Source organism: Lycium ferocissimum, chromosome 3 (assembly GCF_029784015.1).
Source record: "Lycium ferocissimum isolate CSIRO_LF1 chromosome 3, AGI_CSIRO_Lferr_CH_V1, whole genome shotgun sequence".
NCBI lineage: Eukaryota > Viridiplantae > Streptophyta > Magnoliopsida > Solanales > Solanaceae > Lycium > Lycium ferocissimum.
Genome location: NC_081344.1, coordinates 67,858,959 through 67,869,764, shown reverse-complemented (window position 1 = coordinate 67,869,764; position 10,806 = coordinate 67,858,959). Strand labels below are relative to the sequence as shown.

Genomic DNA, 10,806 nt, shown 5'->3' with positions numbered 1-10,806 from the left:
TTATCTTTAATAATTCTTAAAATGGATCAATCGATCTTCAATTATCATTGATTCACTAAGTTTATCCATAATAATTGCTCGAATGGCTCGATCGATCTTCAATTATCATTGAATCACTTCATTTATCCTTAATAATTTCTAAAATGGCTCGATGGATCTTCAATTATCATTGAATCACTTCATTTATCCTTAATAATTTCTAAAATGCCTCGATCGATCTTCAATTATCATTGTAGGGCATGTAGTTTTTTTGTGGCCAAATCTTTTGCGTAAGGAGAATTTATTGAACTTCTTCTTTGAAAATCCTTCCGCAACTCCAGGTACCCGCTTCATCCGTTTCCTTCCCCGATTGGTTTTTCTTTTCAGGTGGAGGTATGCGTCTCTGTAAAATCTCCGGAGGAGGGTTCCAAAATTCTTCAGCTGGCACTGGAAAGATTAGGTTGGCATATGCAAGCACGTATGATTCTACCTTATAATACGAAGAAGAGTACTCATAAATCATCTTTCCACATTCATCTCCGAATTTACTTGTAAGCGTTGCCATAGCATGTGAACAATGTATTTTGTCCAAGTCAAACTTTCGACACGAACATGTTTTTCTTCGTAGATCAACCATTGAGACCCCACTTTCCCCGGTAATGGTGAATGTGTCTTCATCTATTCGATGGACCAATAACTTATTTCCCAGATTCTTGTTAGTCATTATTTTCTTTTCAGCCGAAGGGACAAAGATAGTTGTTAAATTTATGTATGCATTGAATATTTCTGATCACGTCCTACTTATAGCATTAAATAGGGCAGTAATGGGGAATTCTCTTTCTTTATTAAACATTGAGTTAACAGACTCAGTAATGTTTGAGGTCTATACATCATACCTGAAATATAAAAGCCAAAATTATTAAGAATCTGAATACAAACGACCGGATGGCCCAAGCACTATTGCGGATTCTTGGAACAATTCTCTTTAATATCCCACAACTTATTAATTATATTTAACAATTGTTGCGGTTGTTCCAACAATTAAAACAAATCATTGTCGGGGACTGCGGAAATTTGACTTTGAACCGATGGAGATAAATTTTCTGTTTCTGGGGAAGTATGCTCCACTCCGGGAACGAAAGCCAACATTCTCAAGATAATCGGCGACTTCTGCATTGATATATCTGATTTCTTCAAAATGGTCATTGAACACATCCCTACGGTATGCTTTAGTTGCATGATAAAAATGTCCAAGAAAATCTCCACAATGAAATTCTTTTCTAGCATTTTCAGCAAGATGCCTCGTGCAACATCCGTGGTGTGCTTCAGAGTAAATCTTTGATACCATTTTTCCTATACTTGGATGCCTATAAGAAATGATGCACAGCTCCATAGTATTGGGGACTATGTCTAGCAATTTCTCAAAAAAGTATTCATATGAAGCATCCCACTCCTTATCTACTACACAAAATGCAACAGGAAAAATATGATTTTCCGTATCTTGTGCCACGGCAGATAGCAAAACTCCCTCGTAAGGGCCCCTTAAGAATGTCCCGTCAGCGGCTAGGACTTTTTTCATATGCATAAATCCCCTAATCCAAGATCCATAAGATACAAAAAAAATATTTGAACGTCCCTTTGTCATCAACTTTCAACGATGTCTTGCTTCCCTCATTTTACGATCCTAAGTATATAGCGTAAGTATGTAAAGTGCTTGCATACCTATGGGTAGGTGTCCCTAATTATCGTATATTTATATATCTTGTCATGTTAAACTTCCAATAACTAATCTTACAACCTAGCTCAGCTTGAGTTGTATTTCTTATTTCTTTTGTGGAGGGACCTTTTCCATTCAAGAACTTATGGTGTATGTATTGTCCAATGACGTCCGCTGGAACATGTGGATGATGGCTTGTAAGATGTTGTGCCCCACATGAGTGAATGTTACGATAAACGACAATTTTAAATCTATCACAACTTTTAAGCTTTATACCTCGCAACCACCAATCACAACTCGGATCTACACATCTAACACAATATACATCTTCACTATTCTTCACTGGTTTGAATCTTTGATCTTTCTTCACGGAAGCAAGCTTCAACAAACTAATTAATTCGTGTTTGTCCTTGAAAGTTTTATCCTTATAAAAACCCGTGCCGTCATCATCTACTTGGCTGTTTTGCATTGGTATAGGATGTTGTGTAGCTTCTTCATTTATCGGAATATCCATAGTCACAAGATGCTCTTCATCATTTGTTATATTTGGTTCCACTAGCACATTTGTTATATTTGGTTCCACTTGCACATAATCTTTTCCCTCTACTATTTTTTCAACCGCAAGTACCCTTAGAATGGGCTTGTTTGGATCACAAAAATAAAACCGCAAATCACGATCATTCCTTATCGGAGTAGGACATCCTTTTGCTTTTCATGAAGCCGAGCATGTAACTAATGGAAAGATCATCTTTATCAAGTAGAAAATTTAAACGATGATCTCGACGACCATACATAGCATCATGAAGTATAATTTGAAATTTACCTCGAAGTCAAGTATAACAAGTAGCATTTCTCACTTTGAACCATTCACTAGGTAAATCAACTCCTATTATTATTTGGTCTTCCATTGATGGTCACAACCTGAAGTATCCCAAAAATACATATTTCGGTGGTCTTACAAAGAGATTCATCAGAAACTTCAAAATTGCTATAGAACTTGATTGCTTATCCCCAAGTAGCATTCTCCACCCATTCACTAGGTAAATCAACTCCTATTATTATTTGGTCTTCCATTGATGGTCACAATACCTGAAGATATCCCAAAAATACATATTTCAGTGGTCTTACAAAAGAGAGATTCATGAAACAACTTCAAAATTGCTATAGAACTTGATTACTTATCCCTACACCTCTTTGGTTGTCCAACAACCATCGACAGCTGTCGGACAACTTTAGTAGTTTTTTGGGACAACTTTTGTAATTATTCAACTATTTATTCCAACAACTGATAAGTTGTTCTACAATTTTACTAGTTGTCCTGAATCAGTTAATCAACAACTAAACATAGTTTTCGAACAACTTTAGTAATTGTTGGAATAACTTCTATAATTGTCCAACTATTTATTGCGACAATTATAAAAGTTGTTCCACTATTGAATTAGTTGTCCTATCAACTATTCAGTAGTCCAACAACTACACACAGTTGTCGGGCAACTGTAGTAGTTGTTAGGGCAACTTCTGTATTTGTCAGACAATGTTCAATTGTTTTTGTCAACAGCTTTTGGAGTTGTCCGGACAACTACGAATGTTGTTGACAGAAACAACCAGATTTAGTTCACTAAACCCAGCTGAAGAATGCACAAAAATTAATCTTTTTCACTTACCAATAATTAATGAATGGTCCTTTGAATTAATTCCAAGCTCAAGAACAAAGCATATGCAGTCCAACAGACCCAATAATATTTTGATATTCTTTTTCCACAATTTTTCTCTACAAATCTTCTCAACAAAAACACAAAAACAATCTTGGATCTACTATTTAAAAACGTTTTGGGGGAGTTAGATTCCAAAAGAAGAAGAAGAAAAATAAGGAGGAGGAGGAGGAAGATAGGTTGAGCATCAATGGCTGGAGACATGGGAAGAAGAAGCAGAAGAAATGACGGGTAGTTTTTTTTCACATGTTTTGGTAATTTTAGTTATTTTGATGTAATAAATGTAGAGGTAAAAGTGTAAAAGCAAAAAGTTTGGGGGTTGCTAAAAAAAGTTTCTTAATGATGTTTGACCTCATTGACATTAATTAGTTAATTGTCACTTCTACCCAATTTTTAAAACTTGAAGGACTCACACTCAATTGACAAACCCATTTGTCACTTTTAATTCAATCTCCCTAGTTGCCTTTAGCGAAGTCAATGGTACGGTTCGAGTAGTTATTTTATAAAATTTATATAGATCGAGGCTTACGCCTTGCCCCGTGCTGCGAAAAACGCCTCGCCCCTGCCTTTTAAAACACTGCATGATAACATAAAGTATAAGTATAGTATCATTATATTAATAATAAAAATCATAATTTATAGCAAAAATACTTTTAAAACAATAAAAACCAAATTTAACGCCCGGTGTGTACACTTTTATGCCCGGGGCTTATGCTTTTGCGCCCGGGACTTATGCCCCAAATTCTAGGGCGTATGCCCCATGGATTTACGCTTTTCATTTATGACCCGGAGCGTTTTTGGTACGCCCCACCCCGAGACTCGTCCCGAATACGCCTCTTAAAACACTGCATAAAACCTGTTTACTTTAAATTTAGCTAAGGAATAAATTACGTGTTTAAATTAGGGAAAATTTCATAAATGACTACCTTTTAAGGGTTATTTTTGCTGCGTAGCTACATTTTACCTATTACATCTCGTAGCAAACATATAGCTTGTTTCAGCGCTTGTTTCTTATTGTATTCACTATGGTGTGTCGTTGTATTCATGAACACAGTCAGTAAAATTTGCTGAAATTTGTATTCAATTCAAATGTATTCAACTCAACTGTATTCATTGTAGCTACTTTTACACCATATTCACTTTATTATATTTAAAATCGGTTGTATACAAAAAAATATCCCTTCCCCAAAACACTGAATTTTGCACTAAAAAAATTAACGAATACACGCAAAAACTGAATACAAGAAATAAAATTCACTCTATTTATTTGTATACACTTCAAATTCACTTTATTCATTTGTATACAAAAGGATCTTCTTCGAAATACAGGCGAAAAACACTGTATACATACAACAAATAAGTGTATTTTGTATTTTCCGGTCAGATTTGACTATTTCCATCCAGATCTGGCTGCCGTCATCAACATCACAGTCCTCTTTTCTTTTCAACATCACAGTTCTTTTCTTTTCTTCTCCGGAGAAGAAACTAACTCAGAAACTAACTCTTTGTAGAAGAAAAGAACTTAGCAAAAATCTCTCCCTTCTTCCATTTTTCTTTCTGGAACAGCAAAGTATAATTCAAAAATTAAAAAATACTTTAAAAAATACACCGAAGAAGACGGCTTCTCCATGCTCAACGTAGAAATTATTAGCTCTCAAGGAAATGCACATCTTGGGGAAGAGGGGGAGAGAGAGATGGGAGGGTTGGGTTGGCAGTGAATAATGTGATGATGGGTATTCTACTTTAAATATATATGTAGTTATTAATTGTATTTAACATATTACTTTTAGCTATAAGATGTAATTAATCTAAACTATAGCTACTAAATCTAAATGTACTAGAGTTAGTTATGCCACTTAGTTATCTCTTTAAATTAACACGGCTTCCGTCGATGATTGTCCAAATGGAACAACGATTTATCCTTATAATATGGGAATTAATCAAAATCAGTTCGGTTTTTTGGTTTGGTTTTATCAAACTTCGGTTTGGCTATTTCGGAAAGCGGTTTTTTGAAGGTGGACACCGAACACCGAACCAAACTAGTTCGGATCGGTTCTTTCGGTTTCGATTTTTTAAAGTTCGGTTCGGTTTCGGTTTTTTCAATTCGATTTTTTTTTATATGATATTAGAAGCGATTCCATTTACACTAATTCATATTCTCAAAAGCAATAAAACATAAATACCATAAATTGAAATCAAAATCAAACAAACAGATACACAAGAAATGTAAAGAGATAATCATGACATAGGATTATTAGGTGTCATATACATACCGTAAGAATAATTAAGAAAACACATAAAGGACATATATTAATCCTAAGAGACATCTTAGTTACCTTTCTTTGTTAAGGATATTTGATTTTTTCAATTGAAGTAGAAAATTAGGGATACAAATGCAAAAGAAGACTTATTACAATTGGGTTTTTTTGCTTTAAACTTAATTTGCCTGGACTATTTTAATTTTTTTGGGTAATGTATTAAATTTCGGTGCGCGTTCGGTTTTCGGTCACGCTTTTATGAAACTTCTGTTATTTCGGTTTCGATTTTTTTTGACGATAGACATTATCAAACACCGAACCAAACTAGTTCGGTATTGTTGAAGTTTCGGTTCGGTTTTTCGGTTTTCGGTATTTATGCCCAGCGCTAGAATTAATGGTGTTTTACTTGTTGGGCTTGGATCTCATTCTGATCCACCTATATTAACCCGTAAGATGCCTAGTCGCTCTGATTAAACTAAAACTTTTTTTTTTTTTAACTTCACTTTTAATATTCTGATGATATAAAACAAGTTTAAATAAAGACATAGGGATTGGTATAATGGACATTGATTTATTAAAATTACGATACAATTACTGTTATTGTTGTTTTATGCTAACTAACCTAACTATTGGGTAGTCAAATAGTATATATTTTTTCCACTCTTTTTGAAAATTTTAAATTATTAACTATGATGACATATAATAATATTTGTATAATCTTCAAATATGTGAGTTTTATTCAAGAAAATTGAAAAATTGATGATCAAATTCAAATTCAAATTAAACATCTTTGTTTCTGCACTCTGAACCCCCGCACTTCACAAAAAATGAGATAGGGGAAGTTTTTAAAAGAAAAATGGTGTTGGAGCTATATCAACAGTAACTTTATTCACTAACTTGGATAAATGATAATATTTACATTTTTCTTGAATACTGTAGTATATTCGTCAGAAAATAAGTCAATCAACATGTGATTTTTTTTTTTTTTTAAAGTCGGTTATAAGAACCACTAATATGGTATATGTCGTACTTGATCATTTCTTCTTTTTATTTTTTGGCAGCATACTTAATCCTTTCATGAATTACTGAAAAATATTATAGCGCTTTTTAATAAAAATAACGGAGAATTTTTTTATGCTTTTTTTTTTTTTTTAAATGTCACGTCTAATAAAAAAACAAACACTAAATGACACTCTACAATGATACAGTTACGTAAATTCATTCATTAAATTGATACTTCTCACTGGTGAAGTTATATAATACAGTCAAATTCAAAAGCAAAACCAAAGATGCTAATTAGATGATAGCCGAAAGGTTAGTATCACTGTTATGATGTTTTTGTAAGTCTAAAGTATGTTTCAAAAAAAGTAGCAATCACTAATATTCTGGAATTTAAATATTTCACGGCTAAGATTCTGGAGCGGGCCTTCTTTTATTTTAAATTAGTGTAGCAAAATAGAGAAAAAAATAACCACAAGCCCAAAATACAATAAATAATATCAGCTCAATTATAGAGTATCAGATTTTCATAAGACATTTGTAATGACTGATCGAGCAAAGAACAATAGTAAATGATAAAAAATATAATTTAAATAACTTATTTATACTTTAATTTTATTATTGAGCTTGGATGTATGCTACCACAGTCCTACAAATACTAGTATATTAATATGTATAAAATGGAGTCATACCGTGTGCCCTCTTTTGTGATTTCCACCATATCCTATTTTTTTTAATGACTTGCACCCTAACCTCTTCAATTTCTTGCAAAACAATAAAAACACCCTTTTTATAAATTTAGCATGAGGGCAAAATAGGAATACACATAAGAAATCATGAAAATAAAAAAGAAATGACATTATATTTAAAAAGAGTTGAAACAAATTTTTTTTGTCTCGTTCCCCTTCCAAATCAAACTATCAGCCACCTAACATAAACATTAAGCTAAGAACATTTGCCCATGCTTCACCCACATAGAAAACATCGAAAAACCCTTTGTTAGTTTCATCCTCTTTTCCTGAAAATAGAAAAAGGATCCAAGAACCACATTTTGATTTATTGTTTTGTATTTGCAGGTATTTTGCTTCTACTGTTGACAACAACAATTGATGTATTAAGACCTCTAGCATGTGGTGATGGATCCAATTTCTGTACTCAACAAACCAATATGTATTTTTGTATGTGGCTCTGGCACTAGCATCTATAGGGATTGTGGGTACACGTTTTACGATTGCACCTATGGGAGCTTATCAATTTGATAAACCAAAACATCAAGCAATGTTTTTTGATGGGTAGATATTCATCTTTTACTTGTGCTGGGCTTTAAGCACCTCGTTCATCGGCTATATGGAAGGACAATGTCAGTTGCATGATGGGATTTTGGAACGAGGAGGCATAAAAAAAGGGTGGTTTCCTTGGTGGCAAACGTTTCATGATTTCTTATTTGTATTCCTATTTTGCCCTCATGCTAAATTTATAAAAAGGGTGTTTTTATTGTTTTGCAAGAAATTGAAGGAATTAGGTGCATAAAAAAAAAAAAAAAAATAGGGTGCAAATCGCAAAAGAGAACACACGTTAGGGGTGCAAAATGCAACGAACTCGTATAAAATGTATCAACATATCAGAGTGGCGCATGGGAAGCGTGGTGGGCCCATAACCCACAGGTCCCAGGATTGAAATTTGGCTCTGATATATTTGAGAAAAGAACATATTTTACTCTTTTTAAGTAGTTTTTTAACCCCACTCCCCGGGAGCTTACTTGTTTCGGATGTTGAATCTCACCCGAGAGACCCGAGTTCAAATCTTGGCAACGACAATTATTTTGTAATCATAAACCTAGCCTATTGTCTACGTTAGCACCTTTTAATTTATGTTTCAGAAAAGATCCGATAATTTTTATATGGGTATTGTCATCCAAAATAAAAATCAAAGTCATTTCTCTTTTGTAACTCAATTACATTCTGGTAGTGGGTATTGTTCCACTCCCTTATTTTCTGCTATCGTTATTTTTCTTCTTTATAACTATTTCAATGTCGTATAGTATTGAACTCACGACATTCTCTCGACTTTGATTATTTGTTAGGTATAAAAAATCTTTTAAGTTAGCATATAATCACTGTATAAACTTGATGATTGTTTTTTAGACCAGTATGATCAATTAGATTGAAAGCTACTTGAAGTTGGGTAATGACAATTGAAAAGTTTGTTAAATAGGTAAAAATAAGTTTAAAGAATTAATGAACGAAATAATTTCACCAAATGAAAGATTGGATTAATATTTAGTTTATATTTTGCTATGTTTTGAAATTCTACAAACTTATGAAATCTAAAATACATTTTTTTGAATTGTATAATATATCATGATAATACTAAATTTTATTTAGCAGTAACAGGAATGTGGAGTATCAATGATGGTACTCCCTGGAACCACGTCCAAATAGAAGACGCTCAAACAATAGCCATAGAATTGTCTCCTCAACTAGCACGCATTTCAAAACTATATTTTGAATGTATTTCAAAACTATATTTCGATGTGCGTTTGGAGGAAAAGCTCTGAAGGATAGTAAGTTTTAACATATCTTGAATCGTTTTTCAAATCTTACGCCAAAGGATCCAAGGACGTCAACAATTCATAGTCTACATATACAAACTTACATAAATCAATAACGCGTCATAACGATACCAACTAAGTTAACCAAGTGACCAACACTGAAATTCAACTTTACACGTTTAGTAAAAGTTTATTTCCCAATTCAAAAGTCAAATCCTCCAGTTTTAACTCAAATTTCGTTCATCACACGTGTTATAGAACCTATTCTCACCTTTAAAAACTTTAAACGATATAGTTGAAGAAAACCCAATATTATTCATGGTTTATACAATTACTTTCCCAATTTCAATAATTATTTTCTAGGGCGTCATCAATCGATGATTAAATTTAAATTTCCTTCAAAAGTGTAGTCTACAATGTCCAGGAATATAATATACAAGATTGGAGTGAAGAGTTACCTTTCGTCAAACCCTACTCCAAGACTTGTTTGAATATTCTTGAGATTTTTATTTGAAAATCTGAAATCCATGTGGTTGAGAGTATTAATTTCTTACCTCAAGATAACATTTATGTTGGAGAGATCTTCCTTCTATCTAGACCTCCAAAAACAAGTCTTACCCCAAATGACCTTAATAGGCTTCAGTGATCGCAAGTCAGGGGGGATCGCGTCGCCAGCCCAATGGCTTGCCCTGCCTCGTGTGACTGCCAGCGTTGTCAATGCCCTCGCGCCCAACACTTGTGATGGTCGGGATTCATTATCTCTCTCGCGAACGCGTCCCTCGCTAGTCTGCCCTGCTCACGAGGCGAACGGCCTGGCCGAGCCCTAGTGCCTAACCTGAGCGAGCCCTAGTGCCTGACCTGTGCTCAACTTCGTGCCATGATCGTTTTAGGCTTCCACTCTTTTGTTCATAACACCTCAAAACTCGTCATAGCCCATTCAAATGCCTTAATATCTTATTAACCTCGGATGTTGAAAATGGTTTATCACACTCATGTGGGCCCCACATGACTCAGGATTATGTAAATTACCTGTCTAGGGCTAAAATTAGTCCGAATTGATTATAAAAACATTCACGAGGCTTCTCACCATTCTTCAAAGAAAAATAAACTATAAAAGCAAATTAAAAAGGAATGTTAGAACTCTTTGCCAATCCATGAATGATTCCTCTAAATATATAATAAAATAGGAGTATAGTTATTTGATTATAAACATGGATCCTAATTAAACTGACTACCAAGTGAAGTAAAATGGTATAGCTCATAAGCAAATTCTTAATGCTGAATAAGCTAGAAGAACAACGCAATGTGAATTCATATTTGATGTAACATCTTTAACAATTAATCAAGAACTGAAGGTTTCTCAGTTGTTAAAACTACATAGTTTTATACAAGAGTAAAACTACATAGTTTGTCAACCTAGAGCCAACTAAAAAAACTAAACAATATTAGTTTCACTTAAAAAATGTTACCAAATTTATCTTTTAATTCTTTTTATGACAAAGTAGTTATGCCTCCTTTTCTACGATTATGATTTTGGTGGAGACAGATGGACCATAGTTCTTCGTTTTCTACATATGAAAAAACCACAAA

General features: G+C 33.6%; 1 protein-coding gene across 1 annotated transcript; it reads right to left on the bottom strand.

The window, feature by feature from the left end:
* Nucleotides 1–280: 280 nt before the first annotated feature.
* Nucleotides 281–703, bottom strand: LOC132049027 (uncharacterized). Its single transcript, XM_059439701.1, has one exon. The coding sequence runs from the start codon at nt 701–703 to the stop codon at nt 281–283; it is 423 nt and encodes a 140-aa protein (XP_059295684.1).
* Nucleotides 704–10,806: the final 10,103 nt, after the last annotated feature.

What these genes read in the sequence shown, in the direction of transcription:
- LOC132049027 (XM_059439701.1), bottom strand. Translation starts at nt 703, where the DNA reads ATGACTAACAAGAATCTGGGAAATAAGTTATTGGTCCATCGAATAGAT.